At 53.7% G+C, this 24,745-nt stretch overlaps 1 protein-coding gene across 3 annotated transcripts; it reads right to left on the bottom strand.

Moving 5' to 3' along the window:
- Window positions 1–80: 80 nt before the first annotated feature.
- On the bottom strand, window positions 81–24,303 carry LOC120654712 (replication protein A 70 kDa DNA-binding subunit D-like). 3 transcript variants are annotated; one of them, XM_039932323.1, is made up of 13 exons: window positions 23,666–24,302; window positions 23,279–23,350; window positions 3,526–3,669; window positions 3,158–3,428; window positions 2,973–3,075; window positions 2,680–2,889; window positions 2,415–2,535; window positions 2,181–2,335; window positions 1,614–2,103; window positions 1,423–1,500; window positions 1,166–1,242; window positions 981–1,091; window positions 81–627 (listed from the first exon to the last, which is right to left on the bottom strand). In XM_039932323.1, the coding sequence occupies exons 3-13, from the start codon at window positions 3,667–3,669 to the stop codon at window positions 606–608; spliced, it is 1,782 nt and encodes a 593-aa protein (XP_039788257.1). In that variant the 5' UTR covers window positions 23,279–23,350; window positions 23,666–24,302; the 3' UTR covers window positions 81–605. The 3 variants fall into 3 exon arrangements, with proteins under 3 accessions (XP_039788257.1, XP_039788258.1, XP_039788259.1); XM_039932324.1 differs by lacking the exon at window positions 981–1,091 and having other exon boundaries at window positions 23,666–24,303; XM_039932325.1 differs by lacking the exon at window positions 3,526–3,669 and having other exon boundaries at window positions 23,666–23,826.
- Between the last annotated feature and the right edge of the window lie 442 nt (window positions 24,304–24,745).

Genomic DNA, 24,745 nt, shown 5'->3' with positions numbered 1-24,745 from the left:
TATCATTTTAACTATCAAACATAAGTAAGCATAAGACAATAAAAAATAACAATTAAACCATATGCATAGTATAGCATGGATTCAATACGAAGCCAACACATTCGATAGCAAGCAGATCATGAACATATTAACATAGGTGTTTATCCGGCATTTGAACCATAAATATTACAGCACATCCGAGCACCAAATTATGCTAGCCATCACATCACATGACATCACATCCGAGCACCAGGCTATCCTATCCATCAGGTGTCTGTCCGGCAACATTTCAATCATCATTACAGTACATCCGATCACCATGGTTACATCCGAGCATGAAACTAACCTATCATCAGGTGTCTGTTCGGCATTTGGAGCATCAATATTACAACACATCCGAGCACCTTAAATCTACATGTAACAGCAAGTATGCATAACTACCAAACAACCTAGCTGGTAGTTTTGAATACTATCTGAAACCAAAAGCTAATCACCATGCTACACGGTTTGCAGATTGAGGTCAATGCAGACTCTAGGTCCCATGCATTGGACTCTTCTTGATGGAGGAAGGGCACACAAAAGCCAGCTGCAACCGGTAGAGACAAAAGCAACATGAGCTTCACTGCTCATGCATCATCCTTGCTTGGACTACAAAAGAATAATACTTTAATGTTTAGCATGTGTCGCATGTGTCGCATGTGTCATGTCCATATAACAACTTCCAAATGATCAGGACGGTAGGTTGCTAATTACAAAAGATCAACAAACCAAGAAGTGATATTCACATAATAAGCAAACAGATGTGGATTCCAATAAGGCATTGACTATAAATCGTTATTCCTCAAAGATCAATCATCTGCATCCTAAGTAAAGAAGTACACCTTACAGTACAAGTTTCCCAGTAGTCATGTAGAGCATGACAATTGGAGCATTATGGGAATTCCTTAATCCTTTAGCCATTTTAATAACAGTAACACAGGCAAGTAAAAGGGCCAAATTACTTGGTCTGATCAGGAGCATCTGCAGCATCGTTACCGCTGCCACTGTCATCTCCAGCTTGCCCAGGAATGAAAAGTTTTTTAGCAATATTTTTGTTAGGAGATGGGCGAGACCTATAAGTATAGATATAAGTTTCGTGCTTATTAACAAAGTGACAACCAAAAAAATTTATGGTGATAGGGATAACCTCTTCTTTGTAGTGCTTTTCTGTGTCTTTGTAGAAGACCCACCAGCGGCATGTGCAATGGAAGCCAAAGTCTTGTCCTGTTACAAGAAATGCTAAAAATGAGCAACTAAGTCTACTGATCATAAGTCTTTATCCGATAAGAAGAAATTCTAGAGCTATAGTCTATTAGTGTGGATAAAAATACAAAGAAACCATTGCCTGTGTATTTCAGATGGAGTGTCTACATATAACTGGAAGGACAGCAAGGAAAAATCTACCTCATCACGAGCACTTCCCCCCTGTGTTTGTGTAGGAGAATCACCAGGGGCATCTGCAGTGCAAGCCAAAGCCTTGTCCTGTGGCAAGAAATGTAAAAAAGACAATCAAGGAGAAGCACCATTCACATGTATGAATTAATATACTGAAATCTCAGTTAAGGCAGCATGTACAATAACAAGGAGTAATTTATCTTATCATGAGCATTGCTCCTTACACTCTGAGGAGTCTCGGGTGGCTCAGAAGCAGGAAATGTTTGTTTGGCTGGTGTGGCGCTTGAGGCAAGGCTAGGTTCAGAAGTAGCAGGCAGCGAGGATAAAGTCAAGGCATGACTTTTTTGAGTATTCTGTATGCTTGTGCCTACACCTCCTGAGAGCATGAGAGAGGATGCTTGGGATCCGTCTGGTGTTGCTGGAATGGTAGCACTTCCATCATTTATTTCTCCTACCACTGCATTAACTTGAAAGGTAACATTTCCTGAGTCTATTGTGCTCTCTGTAAAACTGACACTCCATATGAAAGTCTTCTCAAGAAGCCTTGTAATTTCATCTGGGATAAAGCCACTTGGGTTATCAGCAATGAGGGTATCCGCTGTCTTTTTTGTGAGCCGCTGTGCTTGGCGTCCAAAGATAATGAAATCAGTATCACCTGTCTCATCTCCAGCAAGAACTGATAACTTGAACCTATACATATAGATGGATTAGAAAACTTAACAGGAAAAAAAAGATAAAGTAGTCAACAGTACTAGCCAGCAACTGACCTTTGAGTGGGCATTCCAATGTAACCACATTTAGGATTAGTGCACCTGTATGAATCACCATGACGCTTAGTTGTTTGCATACATTTCTTGCAGGCATTGTACCACCATGAACCATCAATCTTCCTTACTGTCACTGTAACCAAGAACTCATTTTTCTGACAAGAGGAAACACAAGTAAGCATCAATTGATTAGAGGTACATCACATTTATGAAATGCTGCAATAACAATAGTACCTTGCATTCGAAAGGATTCATGTTAATGATATCCGAGACTTTCTTCTCTTTAGCAGCATCCTTTGATCTAGAACAGCCCACATTCTCAGCCCAAGTAATTGGCTTATGCATAGTCTTTGCACTGTCCAGGAAAGGGAAAAACTATTCTCTTAAAAACTATAAACATAAAAAGGTACAACATATACATGCAGCGAGTTTTAAAAATGTTGGAAACTGATCTAGATAAATGTATATAGAGAATGCTGTAACATATGTTTGCAAGTACCTAGCCATAAGCCTTTTCACCTCGGGGACCTCAGGATTTATGTACCACTTGCACGATGAACCACCAGACAGCGATTTACCTCCAAAGCTTCTGACCAGAGTACCAACAAAGATTACTATCTGTGGAGAAGCCTGTCCATTGCCATGTATCTCCTCAGCCAGGAATGAAGTGGCCCGCTCCGACCAAAGCACAACATCTAACAGATCACCGCTATAACACAGGTGAAAGGAAATGTTAGTGTGCAGTATAACATATAGTGATAGGTTTAAAGCATAATTCATTTTATGGCCTACCTTGGGAGACGTATAGTGATGGCCCTCCTCAAGCTTTGACCCTGCCTCATTTTTGTTTGTATTGCCCCAACATTTGAAATAGCAGTGATCACTCCAATAACATCTATTTTAAGAAATAACAGTGCATTAGCTATTGCTATGAACAGGCTGAAACACACTCATAAAACAGTTCAGATGTTATTTACCAGTGAAGAGTGCTCTACTGTCCACACGTTCCTGTAGCTGTTCCATGGAAGCAATGGAGTAGGCATACATGGGGAAAGCAGGAGGAATATCAACCACCTCCTCAATCTTGGTCCATTTTGAAAAGTAAAGCATGTGATCATTTGCAACTGGTTTATAGTTCTCGCTGTTCTTGACTCGAAAATAGTAGAAGTTATAGACATTTCCCTCCTTTACGGACTGCTTGAACAGTTGGCTAGCAGCAGGGTAGATCTGGGCATGGATGGTGTTGCCCTATCCAAAAGAATGGGGCCATAGCTAATAAGGTATACTGCAAAGGCATGCTAGTGATGCTAACTGAGCAAGGCAATACATAAATGAACCTCCATACCTCCTCATCAATTAGAACCATATCACTATGCAGCAACTTTTTCTCGTCATTAGGATCACAGAAATTCCAAAACCTAGAGACACGCACGCAAATACGATCATTGCAGTTTCCAGGCATAAGGTGGGGAAGCAGTAGATCTGCCATCTGCATATAAAGGAGATTTGTTCAAGCCGTGAGAATACAAATCAATGACATTAGCAGATTAGTTCCAATTGGTGTAAAAGGAATCAACAAAGAAGTGGGCAACACCTTAGCCAAAAGCACACATATCACACCAGAACAGCCAATCAACAATCAGAAGGCAACAAAAGTTTCGACAAGCAGCCATCTTTGAAACATATAACAAACACAAAAATATGTACAACGCAAAATCATGGTATGGTAGGAGTACTAAGCCGATGCCGCATCAGCGGCATCAAGAACCTCATGGTACACTACGTTTCGAGTTTGTGATCCACATGAACCATCATCATTTTCAATCAAAATATTAAGCCCACATCTAGATGTAGCTCTTGAAATCGCAACATAAAGTTGCCCATGTGTAAAAACAGGTTTCTTCAGGTAAATGCCTACTCTTGATAGGGTCTGACCCTGGCTTTTATTTATTGTCATTGCATAGCACACTAGCACAGGAAATTGTCTTCTCTGCAATGTGAAGGGCCATTTTACATCTGTCGTGTGTAGGGCGGTTCTAGGTATAAAGACACTTTCGCCAACATTAGATCCCGTTAGCACCACACATTGCAGCAAGCTGTCCAAGATCAGTAATAAGTAGCCTAGTTCCATTACACAGGCCCATATTCTGGTTTAGGTTTCGCAAAAGCATTACTACAACGCCCTTCTTAAGCACAAGCCTATGAGAAGGAAAATTATTTGCTTCAATTGAGTTGAGGAACTCAGTAGGGTAGAGCATGTCAAAATCTGGGATGCATTCAGATGTTTTCGATATAGTGTCACAACTTATATACTGCACACTATCACCAGGGAGCATTGACACAATGTATTCATTTATTTCGTCAACCGTAAGATTATTTGGACAGACAATGGCTCGTGAGGCTAAATACGTAGGATCCTGATAGTTTGACAACAAATCGGGGTACACCTCAGACACCAGGGCAGCAACCCTATCACCATCAGTACGAATCAATAGATCATCCGGAATGGTAACCCATGAGGCTTTACGTTCTTCCCCCCTTTTCTCAGCGGGGGCAGTACCATCACCGATAGCTAAGACCCACTTGCTAAATTGTTCAAGTTCATCTCGCTGGTTTCCTTCTAATGTGGGGTTCAGAAGTCGCATATTTGTATGCAATTTTAAAAGCACTACATGTTGCCATAACTTAGAATTTGTGATAGATGCAGCAACGATAGTGGATCGCGATCCTTTGCGAACTACTGGTAGGATCTGCCTGAAGTCACCGCCAAGGACAACGGGCTTGCCTCCAAAAGGAAGCAATGCATTGGCTGGGTTATGCTCAGAAAGGATATCTCTCATAGTTCTGTCTAATGCCTCAAAACAACGGCGGTGAGTCATTGGAGCTTCATCCCATATAATGAGGGCAGCCACTTGTATAAGTTCAGCAAGCATTGTACCTCTTTTCACACTACACGTGGCAGCCTCGGTTATGTCGAAAGGTATTTTAAAACTAGAGTGTGCAGTTCGTCCTCTAGGCAGTAGCAAAGATGCTACACCAGAAGATGCAACAGCAAGCACTATTTTCTTTTCAGATCGTAATCTCGCGATTATAGCATTCCATAAGAAAGTTTTGCCAGTGCCACCATGGCCACACACAAAGAAAAAACCAGCAGATCCACTTAGAACACGTTCAGTGATTACATCGAACACATTTTTTTGGTCAGCGTTTAATTGTGACACCAAAGATGAAGCATGCATGGATAGCATCAAGGGTTCAGAATCAAGCTCGTCATTAATTAACCTATTATCATTCACACCATAACCCTGCGTTGTTAGCTTTGGTAAGTTGTAGTTATTTATGTTGCCACCACTATTAGCAAAAAGGTCTGTTAATTTTTGTATAAGTAGGTTCATTAGTTGCTCGTGCGGGACAATATAGTTGGGGTTCCCAAGCGCATTCCTTAGTCCTCTATGTATGTCATCCGTAAAGTAAAGCCAGTACTTATCAAACAAAGCACGGACATCACTGACAGAACAGAAAAGCACCATAGTGACAAATAAATGCCTAAGCTGATACGCTGATGCAGACACTATGGCCTCATCAAATAGAAGGCTCCATTCATTATCGCTCTCAAGCAGACCTCTTGCCTCACATGCTTCTCGAAATGTACTGTACACTCTATTGTTAAAGGTTCTCACATCAGGATAGTTCGTTGCGCCTTTAACTATCATCAACAGCATGCGCAGGTAATAAAGTTCACCAGCAGCTGGATGTACGTAGTACATACGTCCAATCTTAGCACAAGGTACTCTTTTTCGCCAGCATCGGTTGGAAGCATCCCAAGTCCATTTTTTTTGGAAAATCGCAGTATGTCAAGTGTCTAGCGTCCTCATGTTTTGCATTCGCATCGGACCACGCGATCAACATCGTGCTTTTTGCTGCTGGGCTAGCAAGTAGTGCCCGTAGGTCAGCTCCTGGCTCGTACCGCACATGATTCATTCCCGGAAGGTGAACACATAATCGCTCTACCGGAGGCATTCTAAAGTGAATATCATATTCAAAAGCACGCCATAGAGCTTCACAAGAGGATAGAAACCTAGCATCAATGTATTCTTGGATTTCATTCCGTGGAGCCAATTGAGGTCCAGGAGATGCATTAGGTGTCTTTGCAGTAACCTCAAAGTAAATCTTCGCCCTATCGCTTCCCTTTGTAACACACTTAAACAAGTATTTGATCATGTTAGATTTGTTACACCATTCCACATTGATGTGTGCATTGTACTTTTTAAGGAGGTTCATGTTATATGGAACAACATTCCTGTTATCTAGCCTGACGCCATTCTTCACAACATGTCTGCCATCGTTTCTACGCTTGTAGATAGTAAAACCAAAGTCATCTACAATTGTCTCATCCTGAAATGATTTAGGAAAATTCTTTGAACATTTGTTGTCTTTCATGCATGGACATTTTTTTGTTGTTATCGCCACATGGACCATGTATCATAAATTCATCGACTAATGCATAACCAAGTGGGTCAATGTTTATGTCTGGGATTTCTGCGCAGATAAAACCATCAATGATGGAAGCACTAAACTCTGAATTTGGCTCAGCCAACCACACAAGGCAATGTATATGAGACAGGCCACGCTTTTGGATCTCAACAGTGTACAAAACTGCATAAGCAATGGCACATATAAGACATACTAACAATAAAAACAGAAGAGCAGTATGCACGGCTACTCTAAATTATGTCTCACATGCACGCACTGCACCAAATGTCCGACCCTCCCTAATATCATCTATGAATTCGTCAACTTTCATATGGAAAACCCGTACAATTAAATCTGACCGATCACAAGGCAGCTGGCCAGGCTCATATCGCAAAGCACCTGCTATCTCTCTCCACTTTGTGTTGCATGTAAAGGTCACAAAAAGATCAGGAGGGCCATAGACCCTGCATATGGCCATCGCATCTTGGTAGTTCATCACATAATACCTCCTCCCACCAGTAAAACTTGCAGGCACAACAAATCTACCACCAACAGAATCCGCATTAGTAAAACCCTTATCAATCGCATCGGCTATTCCCTGAACAGATTCATATCTCAGCTCTTTTTGGTGGTCAGCTATAAACTTTAGCCTAGACCCCTCAACTGTGGAGAAGAAATCAACAGCTATTTGGTCACTCAACCTACCATAGCAAGTGAAAGGATTCGCTTCATTTAGCCTGTAGTGCATATGGAATCTACCGAACTCAAGCATCGTGACATATTTACGAAGAGTACCCTCTTCCTCTGCGTTTGTATACCTAATGCCAAGATGGTAGCCGTGCTCACCATAAGGAAACAACAATGGATACTGCAGAGCCATGTAACATGGGTGCAAACATGAAACACGCTTTAACCCACGATTCCTATCATGCACAAGGACATCATAAGTGTACTCATCAGCTGAATAGTCACCCACTATTATCGCTGCAATTTCACCACTCACTGGAAGGTTGTACTGAACATCCTGCCTTGAGTTACAGCCCAATAGCCTCAATGTCACTTTTTGGTCTCCCTCCTGTTCTAACCATTCTCTAGCGTATCGGAATGCTTTGACAAGGTTGTTGTGCTCATCTAACATCTCTAATAGGGACAACACTACCATTGGGTCTGGCTGGTTAGCAGCATTACCATCAGCCTCAAACAAGCCTAAACGGTTCTGCGCCTCGTGTTCAGTATTGTATATATAAAGTTGTGCAAATTTTGGTTGTGAGCCGTTGTGCGGCATTAGGGAACCAATACGATGGTGAACAACTCCATTTATTTTGAATACATAAGGAGCAGTGCCATTATTTATCGTTTTATCCACAGCTGCACCCAAAGAGGTGAATGCAAACAAAGAATTATATGATCGAATCTGCCTAAGGAATCGCTTTGAACGTGCATCGCCATCGAATCTCAGCAAGTCAGCCAGGGGAGCTGGTGGCTTCTTAAAAGGTTTTAGATTAATTTTGCCTCCCCTACAGCAAAGGTTATACACAAACTTTCTTTTGGATACAATGGAAGCGGTCTTCACTCGCTCCTGGAACCAAAAGGCAGCACCACAGTATGGGCACTCATGCGTTGGGCCACCATAGTAGGACCGTTCTGGGAAGGTTTCTACAGGCGCACAATGAAAAGTCAGGGCTATAGGCATAACACCAATAAAATCATTCTCCAAGCAAGTTCAAAATAAAATACCTACAAACCTTTCAACTCTTCTATGCGGCCTCTATCAAGAGGGACCATCACAGGCACAGAAACATCACAATCAGAGGACCTCTTACTTCGCATCCTGCTGATACGAAGGCGCCGGTTTAAAGTGGCAATTTCTGCAGGGAAGTCCATCAAGGACTTTCCTCCTGTTTAGTTCAGGTGGTGAAAAAGTCAGCATCTTTTAACCCCCCCCCCAATCGAGTGTATATGCCTAAAATTCACTCACTCGTCCTCTTTCGAGAAACCGGCAAAAGATCACATGGGTCTGCTGGCTGAAATGTGCATGGCTGGTTGGATGGCCCTGGAACTGGAAGATCACCAAGGCAAGAAGGATCACTGCTAGTGGCAGGAACAATCTGCGGAAAAGAACCTACGAAAGAACGACGAAATCCAAACAACACCACCAGTGAACAAAAGGACACGACATCTGTTCTATGACACAACAATATATAACGATCCTACTGACCTTGTGTAACAACAAACTTCCTCCTTTGAACCTTCTCACGACATCGTGCGACTCTCTCACACGGAGACCCAGTCATCACTAAACAGCAAGCACGGCACAAAGAAATCACAATCAACAACAATACTGCAGCAAGCATAGTGCACCACGAGAGCCCTATTGTCGTGGTGCTGCAAACCACGGCCGGGTGGCGGAAGGCACCCGCCCTAGCCCAGAGGGTGTGTACTCAGGGGGTAGCTAGTCTTAGATCGATCTCACTCAAGAACACGAGGAACACAGCAGGATTTAGAGTGGTTCGGGCCGCCGGAGCGTAATACCCTACGTCCACTGTGTGTTGTATTGCCTTCCCACGAGAGTGAGAAGGTGCGAGAGCTTGAGTCTGTCCGGATCTGTCTGACGAGCGCCTCCCTTTTATATCTCAAGGGGGCGCGTACACAGCCATTGGATCCCCGACAGGTGGGTCCAACGATGTAGTATAAACTAACGTACTGTTCATACATTATGGCGTCGCAGGCAAAGGAGATCTCTCTCTTGGATTCCCTTGCCTGCTCCCGGAGCCCTTCGTCCATCATGTCCTAGCGTCGTCTTGTCAGGTCGGGCCTGTCGTAGCTAGTGGCACCGCCCGTCACATTGCTTAAGCGGGTGGTGTAGCTTGCGGCGTAGGCGGCATGATGGAAAAGTGCCGTGCTGTCGTATCCATTTAATGCTGCAGGCAGGCTCTGCGCGGATGCGGCACAGGCGGCTGCACTGTGCTTCTTGGTAATACGCGGTGCTCAGCGAGGCCTGACAAAGGCTGTCTCACGTACCGCGGCGACAGAGCACGCCTTGTCCACCACATTAAATGCGGTGGGTGGGCGAGTCCCCCTGCGGAAGACTCGCGCACGATCCCGCGTCCTCGGGACACGTGGCGGTTCCGGACCCCTACATGGTGAGGGTAGTCCGGACGGGCGCAGGAGGTCCCGGACCCCTATGGGGGTCCGGGCCTCGGTGGTCAGCACGGAGCTTCCCTTCTTTAGGGATACGTGGCGTCTTCGGACCCTTCCCCAGGCGGGGAGCGGGTCCGGGGCCGTTGGCCTAGTGAGGGAAGAGCCTGACCTGTGGGGCCTGGCTACTCCGCCTTTCCCGCGCAGCTATGGACAACTACGCGGGTCCTGCCTTGCTGCAGTAAGAGTGGGTATCCCTGCTACAGGGTATCGACAGTGGCCCCCGGGCCCACCTTGGGGAAGGTACGAACCCACAGGTGGGGCCACTTCTGCGATTTGGCTCTGTATGGCTTGAAGTTCCTTTCTGCAGGGGTCTCGACCGGCTTTGACCACCCGTCGGGTTGGTTGCTGCCTCATCACGTCGCAACGGATTACTGACTATGGGCTCCATGATCAGTGGTTCACCTAGTCACACGCGCGACGTTCGGCATTGTTGCGGCCGGAGTAAACGGATCATTTACCACCGGCGCAGCTCCCGAAAAGCTCGGCCACGCCTGCGATTAATGCGCGCACGTCAGCTCAGCTTCCGCCTTGCTTCACGCGTGCGGGCGACGGTTCGGATCCTGCCTTTTCGCACCCTCGTTGATCACCCACCCTCCCTGACAGGTGGGCCTGGGCCCCCACGTCATGGACTGGGCGGCTAACTCCTGGTGCGGGCGTCGCTTGAGTTCCGGCGACGGTTCCGGGGCGCACCGGTTGAGTCAGGCTTTATAACGGGGCATACCGCATTCCACGGTTGCTTTCCCGTATTCGTCTTCTTCCTCCAGCCTTTGCACCCCTTTGCCTCCGAGCTTCCCTCGCCCTTCTCTCCCCCCTACACAGGCTCCTTCCTCACCCACCAAGAGATGGCATCCCTTGTTCATCCCCGTCGCTTCCAGACCGAGGGAGAGCTGAACACAGTGCGCCGCCTGCTTGGGTGGAGCGCTCAGGAGACCGGCTGGGGGGTGCGAGCAGGCTCGGTTCCCCTTGGCAACCTCCGCACCGGGGAGTTCGTGCTATTCACCTCGCACGTCTCCGCCGGTGTGGGACTGCTGATTTCTTCATTCTTGCTGCTGCTGCTGGAAGACTTCGGCCTCCAGCTTCAGCATCTGACGCCCCACTCCCTCCTCCTGGCGTCCATCTTTGTGCATCTATGCGAGATGTTCGTGGGAGTGCGTCCCTGCGTCATCCTCTTCCGCTACTTCTTCATCCTGGTGAGGTCCGGAAGGAGCAGGGACGAAGTGGGAGGGTACTACTTCCAGATAAGGAGTGACCTGCCGACTCCTTACATTCCGGGCCTTGCTGGCGGAAGGTGGGAGGAGTGGCGCAGGGATTGGGTGATCGCCACCACCGAAGCCAACGAGCGCCTTGTCCTGCCGACCGCGGGGCCCGCCTCCGATAAAGCATCCTGGAGGGCCAAGCCATCGCTGCAGCCGGAGTTCGACTCCGTGCTGGATAAGATCAGGTCGCTGGCAGGGAGCGGCCTCACCTCATGGCACGTGCTCGGCGACTTCGTGAAGCGCCGGATCGCCCCCCTAAAGCAGCGGCCGCGACCGGCGTGGAGCTTCACCGGCCTCAACGATTGCAACAGGACCCACCGCGGGGAGGGAAGCGATCTGACCCAGGAGGCCTTGGAGGTCCTGGTGCGGAACGTGACGGGAGACACCTTCATCCCAGAGAACCTGATCCTCCCGCAGAGCATAGTCCCCCTCTGCGAGGACCCGGCGAGGTTGGCGGTGCTGGCCACCCTGACAACCCTGGACGACGGGGGACTGGCCCCACGGCAGACCGGGGGTGACCCGAACCGTGGGCTCCGGATCCCTGGCACGTCCGGGGATCAGGCTACGCTGAGCGCTGCGGGGTCCGGCGCCACTACGAAGGGGAAACAGGCCGCGGCTAGCAGCGCGGCCGCGGCCGGCTCCAGCCGGGCTCAGAGCAGCTCCGGTGCGTCGTCGGGGGACGTAGGCCGGCGGAGGCTACTCCGGGGCGACGGGACCCTGGTCTCGGAGCCCGCCGCGAAGCGCCAGAGGTCTTCTGAGGGCGCAGGCCAGGGTAGCTCCCGGGTTGCCGACCCCCACGGGTCCTCTGGCGCAACTGGACCACCACCATCGCCGCCGAGGAATTCATCCCGCCGGCAGCAGGAGCAGCCGCAAGAGCAGCGGCAGGAGGCACGCGGACGGCAGCAGCAGCAACAGGAGCGACCCCGGGTTGCGCCCATGCCGTAGCCGCAGGAACAGCAGCAACGGGTGCAGGCCCGGGTTGCGTCTGCATCGCAGCTGCAGGGGCAACAACAGCAACAGCAACAGCAACAGCCGCAAGAGAAGAGGCCCGGGCTCCGGGGACGCTGGGTACCCGGTACTGCTGGGTTAGTGTCATCCTGCTCTCCTCCCTTGCGCCGGTGTTCTGTTTGTTCGTTTTTTTTGTTGTTGATGGCTTTTCTGCTTTGCTACCAGGGCTTCCCGCCCCAGCGGTTCTTCTACCACCGTTGGCACATCAGCAGGTGCCCGGGCGGCGGCGACCTCGGCATCGACAGCGACGGTGGCAGCAGGTGCGGGACCCTCAGGTACGACGTCCTGCTGCTTACTCCGTGGCACATGACGCGATGCTGACTGTCATGCCATTTCCAGACTCCGCAGTGCTCAGTGCAGTAGCGGCGGCGGCGGTGGCGCCGGTGCTGGGTGCAGCCGCACCCACACGGTGGTGGAGGTGCCAGTGGCAGGGCCGCAGCCGCTCCTGACGTATCGGTGGCGGGGGCAGCCCTATGCGGCCGCGTCCGCCACGGCGGCAGCGGGAGCGCCGGAGTTAGGCTCCGCCGCGCCCGACTCGGCGGCATCGGGGGCGCCGGAGCTGGGCCCAGCCGCGGCCCGACTCGGCGGCAGCGGGGGCGCCGGAGCTGGGCCCGGCCGCTCCCGACTCGGCGGCAGCGGGGGCGCCGGAGCTGAGCCCGGCCGCGCCCGACTCGGCAGCAGCGGGGGCGCCGGAGCTGAGCCCGGCCGCCGATCCCGACTCGGCGGCAGCGGGGGCGCCGGAGCTGGGCCCGGCCGCTCCCGACTCGGCGGCAGCGGGGGCGCCGGAGCTGAGCCCGGCCGCGCCCAGACTCGGCAGCAGCGGGGGCGCCGGAGCTGGGCCCGGCCGCGCCCGACTCGGCAGCAGCGGAGGCGCCGGGGACAAGTGCTGCAGCGGAAGCCCCTACCTCCAGCTCCGGTCCTGTTGCGGAGGAAGAGTTGGAGGTGGTCTTTGGCAGGCGGCTCCTGCAGCTCCAATCCCCGGAGGAGGATGCGACTCCGCTTCCTCAAGTGCTGTTGCGAGTTCGGCGTTCGATCGAGGAGGCAACCTCCTCCACCGAGGTGGCCTTTCGGCGGGAGTGGTCTGCGCTGGAGAGCGAGCGTCAGCGCCTCTTCGACTGGCACACCCGCCTGGAGGCGCACACGAAGGCTGAAGCCTCCCACGCCGCGGAAACTCGGTCAAAGCTCAAGGCGGACCAAGAGGCCTACCGAGTCAACCTTAAGAAGGTGTTTGACCGAGAGCTCGCAGTGTCAAACCGAGAGAAATCCTTGGCGCAGCGGGAGCAGGACTTCACCCTGGAGGTTGTTGGCTTCGCTGCTCAACGATCCGACCTCGAGGCCCACCTCGCAGCCCAGCAGTCAGAGCTGGAGACTCGCAGCGAGGACCTCGAGGTCCGGAGGCAGGAGCTCGACGTCTTCTCTACGACTCTGCAGGGATGGCGTGAACAACTGCAGGAAAGAGCCTGCCAGCTGACTGCCGACGAGGCGGATTTGGAGGAGGACCGGAAATCTCTCGCCAAGCGGGAGGCTCACGCCACCGGCATAGAGAAAGAGCTTGGGCGCCAGCGAGAGTCGCTCAAGAAACGGAAGGTATATGCGGAGCAGAAGGAGGCCAAGCTGGAGGAGCGGTCCCGCGAACTCGAGGAGAGATCCCGCGAGGTCGAGGAGAGGTCCCGCGAGGTGGAGGTGGCCAAGGCGGCCTTGGACACCCGGGTGCAGGAGGCTGTCCGGGAGGCGGTCCGGAAGCATCAGGAAGACTAGCGCGTCGAGGCCCAGCGGATCACTGACTGGGCAAGCGAAGCAAGCCTGGCGCTGGTGCCACTTGGTCTGAGCCCGATCCAGGTGGCGGTGCCGCCAGCTTCGGTAGCTGACGCCCTCCCGGTGCTGAGTTCTGCTTCGGATAGGCTCCAGCGCCTGGGGCCAGTCCTTGCTGGACAGCTTGAGTCCGAGGGCCGCGAGCTAATCCGGCTGGTGGCGGAGCACATCCTGACCTGCCTCCGGAGCCACGTCCCGACCATCTCGCTGGCGCCCGTGATCGATGGCCCTGTAGCGGAGACGGAGGCCGCCGCTCGGGACAGCGTGCAGGAGGTCGTTGACTTCGTCGCCGCCTACTTCAAGCGAGAACCTGCAGACTCTTGAGCTGGGCATCGTATCTTTTTCCTTTTGCATTATGTAACAAACTTGTACTAGCTGAAATTTTTGAAGCAGAAAAAACTTCAACTTAGCTATTTGTCAGTTGTTGATTTACAATATGCAGCACCCCGGCGCCCTGGCCCTCTAGCAGACAGGTTCAGTTGCTTGGACCTGTCTGCCGTCTGAGCCGTAGAAGATACTGCGGACCTCCTTGGCATAGGGCTGCATAGCATCTTAGCTATTTGACGCATGCAGAATTCATCCATGATGTCTGGGACAAGGCGGATGCCCCGGGCCCCCTGGGAGAGAGACTCAGTTGCTATGAGTCTGTCTACCATCGAGATTGGCTCTTATCCTGCATGAAAGCTTTGAAGCAGATACTCGGACCCCCTGGTAGGTAGGCTCAATGGTTTGAGACTGTCTACCACTGGCCAGGTTTTAACCTGTGTACCACTTCAAAGTTATAGCTTAGTAGCAGACCCGCGGGGCTCATTCCTGACCAATCCCAGGCTGGTACCAGGTCCAGGACTCTAGATGCGCAGGCCCAGGTAGCTCTGTGCTTGTTACAGAGTGGGGGAGTGCGTAGGCTTAGGGTCGGAACCAGGCTAAGGCGCTACGCAGGGCTCCGGACCACTCCAGGAAACAGCACGATCTTTTCGGACCTGGCTTCATCGTCCCAGACCCTTCGCAGCAGTGGGTGAGGTCACTTTGCTGTGCTCGATCCTTTGAGATATAGTGCTGGACACGCCATGTTGGACTTAGGAAGCCAGCTCTTGAGCTGGGACGACGTCCGGGCCCCCAATTACCCGGCTCTAGGTACTAGAGCACTCGTTACAGGGTGGTGGAGAGTGCAGGCTTTTGGGTACGGAACCAGCTAAGCGGCTACACTGGGCTTCGAACCACCCCAGGAAACAAGTACCCGCTCCCCAGAGTAGGTTCCTAGGGGTCGGACCCCTCTCCAGCAGCAAGAGGGTCCGGACCTGTACGGTAGTCCAGCAGCTCAATGCAGATCTTAATTGCAGCAACAAGGGCAGAGGTCCCGCGGGGGTTAGAAAAAAGCGAAAATTCCGAGAATCGAAATGCGTAATTTAACTTTGACACAAAGACAGAACTAGGAGAAAATCTTTCCTTTGCAATCTCGATGTACATGGCTTGCGCGATGGATGCCAGAGGCCGGGTTTATGAGGTCGGACCTCTACCGCTCTGAGCCGCGCGTTAGCCGCTAGTGCGATGGATGCCAGAGGTCGGGTTTACGAGGGTGGCCCTCAACCGCTCCGGCCGCACGCTAACTCTATCTTATTACAAAGGAAAAGTTATTTCCCTGCTCTGCCTAGGTGTAAAACTTACGCAGATGCTCTATGTTCCACGGGTTGGGCAGCGGCACTCCGTCTTCTGTGGCGAGGCGAACGCATCCGGGCCGGCATACCTCTGTAACCTTGAAAGGCCCCTCCCAGCTGGGGGAGAGTTTGTGGAGCCCCGCTCGGTTCAGGATCCGTCTGAGGACGAGGTCGCCAGCCCGGAGCTCCCTACTGTGCACGAACCGTTGATGATAGCGCCGGAGCGCCTGGTTGTAGCGTGCATTTCGGATTGCTGCTCGCCACCTTCGCTCGTCAACGAAGTCCACGTCGTCGCACCGCAGCTGCTCCTGCATGGATTCGTCAAAGGCCTGGACCCGTGGTGAGCCTAGGTGAATTTCTGGGGGAAGGCATGCTTCAGCTCCGTAGACCAGGAAGAACGGAGTCTCCCCGGTAGCTCGGCTGGGTGTGGTCCGGTTGCCCCATAGTACACACGGAAGCTCGTCAACCCATTTGGCACCATGCTTTTTCAAGCAGTTGTAGGTGCGGGTCTTGAGTCCCCTGAGGATCTCTGCATTCGCTCTCTCAACCTGTCCATTGCTGCGGGGATGTGCCACGGACGCAAAGCATAGCTGGATGCCGATGTCCTCACAGTACTCTTGGAAGAGTCTGCTTTTGAATTGGGTCCCGTTGTCCGCGATGATGCGGTTTGGGACGCCAAATCTGCACACAATGGACCTGAGGAATGCGACTGCTGATTTCTTAGTAATATTCACCACAGGAGTAACTTCCGGCCACTTGGTGAACTTGTTGATGGCGACATAGAGGAACCGGTATCCGCCGATAGCCCGGGGGAAAGGCCCCAGGATATCCACACCCCACATAGCGAATGGCCATGAGGGTGGAATCATCTGCAGAGCTTGAGCTGGGGTGTGTATTTGTTTTGCATGGAACTGGCATGCTTTGCAGGACCTTACCAGCTCAGCCGCATCCTGGAGTGCTGTTGGCCAGTAGAAGCCATGCCGAAAGGCCTTGCCAACAAGCGTGCGAGAGGAGGAATGACTTCCGCACTCGCCTCCATGGATCTCCGCGAGCAGTTCACGGCCCTCTCCCTGGGAAATGCATCGCATGAGGATTCCGTTGGCGCCACGGCGGTAGAGATCCCCTTCTACCACCGCGTAGCGTTTAGCCAATTGGACTATGCGCTCAGCGGACACATCGTCATCAGGGAGGATGTTATCCTTCAGGTAGTCCCGGATCTCGGAGATCCATGCATCGGGAGCTCCCAAAGCAGGTGGGGGTGGCTCTGTGAGGACACCAGGTTCCTCAACAGAACACACAGCCCCGGTTAGGCACCATAGGTGGAATGCTGCCGGGACCGCTAGCTTCGAGGTGCCAGCTTGATCCCCCTCACCCGGCTTGGCAGGCTGGGCGGTAGGTTTCAGCAGCCGTCTTTCAAAGACACCCTCAGGCACAGATGCCCAGGTAGATGCTCTCGCAGAGAGATCATCTGCTGCTGAGTTGTGCTCGCGGGGAACGTGTTGCAGTTCCAAGGCGTCGAAGTCCTTCTCGAGCTTCCTCACGTGAATGAGGTATGCCGCGAGCTGGGGATTGTTGCAGTTGCAATCCCCTCGGACCTGCTTGATGATTAGCTGGGAGTCCCCCTTCACCAGAAGCTGCCGGACCCCCAATGAGAGGGCTTGCGTCAGGCCGAAGATCAGAGCCTCGTATTCCGCCATGTTGTTGGTGGCCTTGAACTCAAGGTGCACCATGTACTTCAGCTGATCTCCGTTTGGGTCGATGAGGACCACACCAGCCCCGGCCCACTTCTCGCGGGCGTACCCATCAAAGAAGAGTGTCCAGTGAGGCTCGGTGAAGACTGGTGTCCTGATTTCCGGCTCCGGGGGTCCAACATTTATGACCGGACCCCAGGGTTGCTTGGGGAAGGAGTCCACTCCGCTATGAAATCAGCCAGGATCTGGCTCTTGACCGCATGGCGTGGCTGGAAATCCAGTTGGAACTCTGCCAGCTCTGCTGCCCACTTGGCGATATTGCCTGTGGCGTTGGAGTTGTGTAGGATCGCTCTTAATGGGTAAGAGGTCACTACAACAACTCGGTGTGCTTGAAAGTAGTGGTGCAGTTTCCTGGACGCAATAAGTATTGCATAGATAAGCTTATGCGTCTCAAGATACCTGGCCTTTGCCTCGTGGAGGACTTCACTGACGTAGTAGACTGGCTTTTGGACGGTCCGGACCCTAGTTCCTGGGTCCGGCTCGCCCTTGTCCACCACATCTGTCCCTGGGGCCCCCAGTGGTTCTGGGTTCCCACTGGGATGAGGCTCCTCCGGACCTGCCTGTGCAGGATCCAGACCTTCAAGCTGGGGTGAGGCTGACGGGCCCCCGTGTCCGGGGTCCGGCTCACCATCCTTGGCCAAGAGGACCTTGGTGCTCCCCTGGCAAGTTTGCTCCATCCTTTCGGCGACCAGCACCATGCTGACCGCCTCCGCAGATGCAGCAAGATACAGAAACAACGGCTCACCGGGTTCTGGAGCCACCAACACTGGCAGCGAGGTGAGGTGCTGCTTCAGCTCCTGGAAGGCCTGTTCAGCCTCTTCGGTCCATGAAAATGGACCGGACCTCCTCAACAGCTTGAAGAAGGGAAGGGCCCTCTCAGCCAGCCTCGATATGAAGCGGCTAAGAGCAGCGAGAGATCCAGTAAGCTTCTGGACGTCCTTGATGCGGCCAGGAGGCCTCATTGCTTCGATCGCCTTGATCTTGGCTGGGTTTGCCTCGATGCCTCGATGCGAGACCAGGAAACCCAGCAGCTTCCCTGCTGAGACGCCGAAGATGCACTTCTCTGGGTTCAGCTTCGTGCGCGTGGCGCGAAGACGGTCGAAGACGAGGGACAGGTCCTCCACTAGTGTTGACCCTACCTTAGTCTTGACCACAATGTCGTCGACATAAACCTCAACAATATCTCTAATTAGATTACAGAAGGTTTTGTTCATAGCTCGTACAAACGTGGGTAAGGCATTCCTTAGACCATACGGCATGACAATGTAGCAATAAAGCCCATCTACTGTTACAAAGGCAGTATGCTTCCTATCCTCTCTAGACATCTGAATCTGGTGGAAACCAGAGTATGCATCTAGGAAAGACAAAAGATCACACCCGGAGGTGGAGTCCACGATCTGATCGATACGCGGAAGAGGATAGGGGTCTCTTGGACATGCCTTGTTGAGGCTGGTGTAGTCGATGCACATCCGGAGCTTCCCGTTGGCCTTTGGGACGACGACCGGATTGGCCAACCACTCGGGATGGTGGACCTCCTCGATGAAGCCGGCATGTAGGAGCTTGTGGACTTCCTCGCGGATGAAGTTCTGCCGCTCCACGGACTGCTTCCGAGGCTTCTGGCGCACCGGCGTGGCGTCGGGGTAGATCCTCAGATTGTGCTCGATCACTTCCCTGGGGATCCCGGGCATCTGTGACGGTTCCCAGGCGAACACGTCGACATTTGCCCGGAGGAAAGCGATGAGCGCGTCTTCCTATTTCTCCTCCAGGTTCCCCGCAATGCGGGTGGTCCTGGTGGAGTCTGCTCCAATCTGTACCGACTTCACGGGAACTTGGTCCGGATCAGATGGTTGGACCTTGGGAGCCTTTGCAGGCGCCCTGGGTTGCGAGGTGGACGGAACCTCCTCGGAGCGTGCAGCCTCTGCCGCCAGGGTATGCAGTCTCTCAACTGCAGCGACGGTAGCGGTGCGGTCGCCATGCACGGTGAGGACTCCGGCAGGGGAAGGCATCTTCAAGACCAAATACCCATAGTGGGCAATGGCCATGAAGCGGTAGAGTGCCGGTCGGCCAATGATGGCGTTGAACGGGAGGTTCACCTCCGCAACATCGAACATGACGCTTTCTGTGCGGAAGTTCTCCTCGGTCCCGAACGTGACCGGCAATGTGATGCTCCCCAGGGGGAACACCGGGTGTGGGCCCACTCCGGAGAATGGGCGAGAGGGAGTCAGCTTGGACTCTGGGATCTGCAGCTGCTTAAATGCTGCATAACTGATGACGTTGAGGCCAGCCCCACCGTCAATCAGCACGTGGTAGAGCCTCACGTTGGATATGACAGGAGTGGTGACTAAAGGTAGCACACCAGCTCCGGCCATATTCTCCGGGCAGTCGGATGGCCCGAAAGAGATGGTGGTGTTCATCCACCTCTGGTGCGGCGCCGCCCTCGGGACCCCCGGCTTCACCGAAAGGACCTCCCGGCGAAGGGTCTTCACGTCCCGCCGGGAGACAAGCTCCCAGCTCCCGCCATACATTACGTACAGCTTCTTGCGGCGGTCGCCATTGTCGGAATCGGAGTCGTCGTCGTGATAGACGCCCTTCAGCTCTCGAGCGGGGGATTGGTACCCCAGCTCCTTCTCCCCGGCCGCAGCCCCACTGTCAGAGGCCTTCTCCTTGCTGGCCCGCTGGCGAGGAGGGGGTGAGCCATCCTTAGAGGACTGCTCACGCCGCCCACTGACCCGTTTCGCGAGCTTTTGGATCTCGCGGCAGTCGGCGGCGCTGTGGCGAGCGGTGGGATGCACTGGGCATGAACCTCCGTTTCCACCTTGCGGGCGAGGGCGTTTGCCGTGTGTATTCTGGCCCCCAGCCGCTGCAGCCGCAGCCGGCGCCGCTGCTGGCGCTGCTGCTGCAACGACTGGTCCGCCAGAATGCGGCTCCCCGCGACCCCGGTTCTTCTTCTTCTTCTTGCCACCGCCCTGAGCGGTAGCACTGGAGCCACCAGCCTTGGTGTCTCTGTCTTGCAGGGCTGAGTGCCATGCACGGCCCTCAGCGGCCCTGGCACACTTGTCTGCCAGGGAGAAAAGCGTAGTGACGCTTTCCACCTCGTGCGTCGCCAGCTTCTCGAGCATCTTCTCATCACGCACCCCCTGGCGGAAAGCAGTAATAATAGATGCATCTGAGATACGAGGAATGGTACCCCGTACCTTGGTGAAGCGCGAGATGAAGGCCCGAAGCGTTTCCCCGGGTTTTTGCCTCACGGCGTGAAGGTGTGCCTCCACACCATGCTGCTGGTAGGCGCTGGCGAAGTTCGCTGTGAACCTCGCACAGAGCTCTTCCCAGGACTGGATTGTCCCAGGTGTAAGGTTCATGAGCCAGGTCCGGGCTGGCCCAGACAAGGCTACATGAAAGTAGCTTGCCATGACGGTGCCGTTGCCACCAGCCGCTGTGATGGCGGTAACGTACACCTACAGGAATTCCGACGGGTTAGTAGTACCGTCGTACTTTTCCGGCAGGTGGGGCGGAACTTGGGTGGCCACGCCACGGCGCGGAGGTGCTCCGCAAGCGCAGCACAGCCCACCCCGGCCACCGGTGCACCTGACTGAATCCGGGCGTTCACCGGAGGCCTGGGTGCCGCCGCGTCCAGATCGACATTGAGGTTGCGTCCCTCAATGTTGAGACAGCGCTCCCGCGCCCTCTCGACAGCGATGCGGGCATCCTCCCCCGCGCGCCGGCGGTTGAGCTCCGCCCGCAAGTCTTCTGTTCGTGCACCCCTCACGGTAGGGGAGCGCACAGATGCCGACGCACCGCCCTGACGCTGGTGGTAAGGTACCACCGCGTTGCCAGGCGGAGGTCGTTGCCCAGTCTTTGCAGAACTGGGGGAGGCCTGAGCCAGATGGAGGAGATGATCGACGTCGTCCCGCCACTGCCTCAGGGCGTCTGGCGAGGCTGCCTCAGCCGGGGGGTTGCGAAGCAACTCCCTAGCCGCTGCCAGCGCTCCGCCGCTCGCAGCCTGTGAGGGGGCCCTTGATGGGCGCCCTGACTCTTGCCGGCGGGCGGCGCGCGCCGCCGCCAACGGTGGCTGCTCCACAGGCACAGTTGCCCCTGGAGCAGGAACGCGAGAGGCATGTGGCGTGGAGGACGCCACCCCCTCCGTCATCTCCACGTCGTCCACGCGAACCATGGGGACGAAGAAGATGATGAAATGCGACCAGCTAGCGCCCCTACCTGGCGCGCCAAATGTCGTGGTGCTGCAAACCATGGCCGGGTGGCGGAAGGCACCCGCCCTAGCCCAGAGGGTGTGTACTCAGGGGGTAGCTAGTCTTAGATCGATCTCACTCAAGAACATGAGGAACACAGCAGGATTTAGAGTGGTTCGGGCCGCCGGAGCGTAATACCCTACGTCCACTGTGTGTTGTATTGCCTTCCCACGAGAGTGAGAAGGTGCGAGAGCTTGAGTCTGTCCGGATCTGTCTGACGAGCGCCTCCCTTTTATATCTCAAGGGGGCACGTACACAGCCGTTGGATCCCCGACAGGTGGGTCCAACGATGCAGCATAAACTAACGTACTGTTCATACATTATGGCGTCGCAGGCAAAGGAGATCTCTCTCTTGGATTCCCTTGCCTGCTCCCGGAGCCCATCGTCCATCATGTCCTAGCGTCGTCTTGTCAGGTCGGGCCTGTCGTAGCTAGTGGCACCGCCCGTCACATTGCTTAAGCGGGTGGTGTAGCTTGCGGCGTAGGCGGCATGATGGAAAAGTGTCGTGCTGTCGTATCCATTTAATGCTGCAGGCGGGCTCTGCGCGGGTGCGGCACAGGCGGCTGCACTGTGCTTCTTGGTAATACGCGGTGCTCAGCGAGGCCTGACAAAGGCTGTCTCACGTACCGCGGCGACAGAGCACGCCTTGTCCACCACATTAAATGCGGTGGGTGGGCGAGTCCCCCTGCGGAAGACTCGCGCACGATCCCGCGTCCTCGGGACACGTGGCGGTTCCGGACCCCTACATGGTGAGGGTAGTCCGGACGGGCGCAGGAGGTCCCGGACCCCTATGGGGGTCCGGGCCTCGGTGGTCAGCACGGAGCTTCCCTTCTTTAGGGATACGTGGCGTCTTCGGACCCTTCCCCAGGCGGGGAGCGGGTCCGGGGCCGTTGGCCTAGTGAGGGAAGAGCCTGACCTGTGGGGCCTGGCTACTCCGCCTTTCCCGCGCAGCTATGGACAACTACGCGGGTCCTGCCTTGCTGCAGTAAGAGTGGGTATCCCTGCTACAGGGTTTCGACACCTATAGACAACATGGGCAAATAAAATCAAAGCGCATTGAACATTATAACTATGTAATCACGCACCAAAAAAGGCCTTAATGCAGACGAAAGGAAGGAATAGACATTAAGCCCACTTATAGAGAATTGCAAGAGAACCCTGACCTATCTAGCAGAGGCGAAATGTAAAGGCCCAAAGAAGGAAGGAAGTTAAGCAAAGCACGATAAGCATGAAAGAGGAGCAGCAGAACACCTATGGATCCAATGGATCAAGAAAGGCTTATTAGAAGAGGAGTAATCCTACAACAGGAAAGAAAGATCAGAGCAGAGGAAGAGGAGCAACACTACAGATAGGAAAGAGATCAGAGTAGAGGAAGAGTAGCAATACTATAGATAGGAAAGAAATGTTGGAAGACCGAGAGGAGAGCCTATAACAAAAGCTAGAGAAATAGAAAGGCTTAGAGGATATGCAAGGCCTTTTCTTTACAGTGTACAAACAGTAAACACAATACATGAAAGGAAAATAATTAAAACCGAGAACCACCCAACACAGAAGGTAGAAAAAAATCCTTATCATGCTGCTCTAAATCCAAGATCCATCTATGCAAGGTTTTCCTTTTGAGGTGTACAAAAAGGAATCACAACACATGGAAGGAAAACAAAAAAATTGTAACAAAGCAGGAAGGGACAAGCCGACCTTCGCGGGTCCCCACAGCAAAAAGCAGCAACTTGACAGCAACACACGGTTCTTTCTTCAGCAATGGATGACCTAGCAGCAAACAAAAATCCGATAAGCACATGTAAAGTAAAAGGAGGAAAAAATGCATCAAGCAAGCACCACACTCAAAGAAAAAGGAATCACTACAGAACTATCAATTCAGAAAAGGAGGACAAACACTCCAGACAAGGTAAAGAAGCATCATTAGCAAAAAAAAAAGGCAGACTAAAGCAATCCTAATCGTATTGCTCTAAATCCAAGAGCCTAGCTGGCGGCACAAGAAAGAGTAAAAGCTGCAGTCAATCAATATCCACTGCACAAGATGGACCTTAAGAGGCCGATCCCAACCAAAATCAGGCAACTCACCTTCCTGTACTAATGGCTGCTCCTACGGCTAGGTGACGAACGCCATGGCCAGCTATGCACCTGCATAAGAACACCAGAGAACCGCAGATTAGATCAAGCCACTTCAAATTCGAAGCAGCAAGAATGGGCAAAGATGTAGGGAACGAACGAATCTCGCAGATCTGTATGATGCGGTCTAGATAGGGAAAATAAGCCGAGGATGGGAGCGGGGAACCAAAAGCTAGGGTTTGGAACCGGAGCGAGGGAGAAGAAAGTGGAGGAGGAGATAAGGAATGGGGAGGGGGATCTTATCTCGACGACGGCCGGGGTGCAAATCGAGGCACGGGTGCCCGCGCCCTCCCGCCCTCCCAACCCTGCTGGGACGCGCGGCCTCGCCTAGTAACTCCGATGGGACAGCCTCGACATCGGTGAGAAGAGGAGGGAGGGCACGCGCGTACGGCCGCTGCGCGGCGCTGGTTGCGACTGTTCCGACGGGACACGGTGATGGACGGAGCGAATCTTCAGAGAGCGAATCGTTTTCCCCTGCTCCTCTATTGGTCTTCACGTCTGTGTGCTCCTCTGCGTGCCAGACGGACGGGAGCCGCAGGCCAAGGCGCCGCGCCATGGCCCCTGCGTCCCTCCGCGGGAGCCAGGAGGAGGCCGCGCCGCTGTGCACGCGGAGGCACCGCCCACGCCCGGGGAGCCGCAGCCCAAGGCGCTGCGCCGTGGGCCCCTTGCGCGGGAGCCGGGAGGAGGCCGTGCCCCTTCGGGGGAGGAGGCCGCGAGCCCCGGGGAGCCGCAGCCCAAGGCGCTGCGCCGTGGGCCCCTTGCGCGGGAGCCGGGAGGAGGCCTCGCCCCTGCGGCGGCGGAGGCCGCGAGCCGTGGGGCCCCTGCGCCCTTGCGCGGGAGGAGGGAGGAGGCCGCATCGCTTTGAGGGAGGAGGGCGCGCGGAGAAGGTCGTGGCGCGATGGCAAAAGTGGAGTCGCGGTCTACGTGCTCCATGGCGCTGGTGGAAGCAGGCACCGGGCGGACGGGCCGGGGCGCAAACCGCGCCGCGCTGTGGGCCCCTGCGGGGGAGAGGAGGCCTGCGCGGAGAGAAAA

Source organism: Panicum virgatum, chromosome 1N (genome assembly GCF_016808335.1).
Source record: "Panicum virgatum strain AP13 chromosome 1N, P.virgatum_v5, whole genome shotgun sequence".
Taxonomy (NCBI): Eukaryota; Viridiplantae; Streptophyta; class Magnoliopsida; order Poales; family Poaceae; genus Panicum; species Panicum virgatum.
The sequence above is the reverse complement of the archived record's forward strand: the minus strand, read 5'-3'. Positions and strand labels throughout refer to the sequence as shown.

Excerpts from the sequence above, each read along its gene's own strand:
- LOC120654712 (XM_039932323.1), bottom strand. The coding sequence starts at position 3,669 with ATGGCAGATCTACTGCTTCCCCACCTTATGCCTGGAAACTGCAATGAT. Across the intron at positions 1,501-1,613 it reads GGAGCAATGCTCATGATAAG|GACAAGGCTTTGGCTTGCAC; the intron begins ATAAATTACTCC and ends TTCTTGCCACAG. Across the intron at positions 628-980 it reads GATGCTCCTGATCAGACCAA|TCCAAGCAAGGATGATGCAT; the intron begins GTAATTTGGCCC and ends ATTCTTTTGTAG.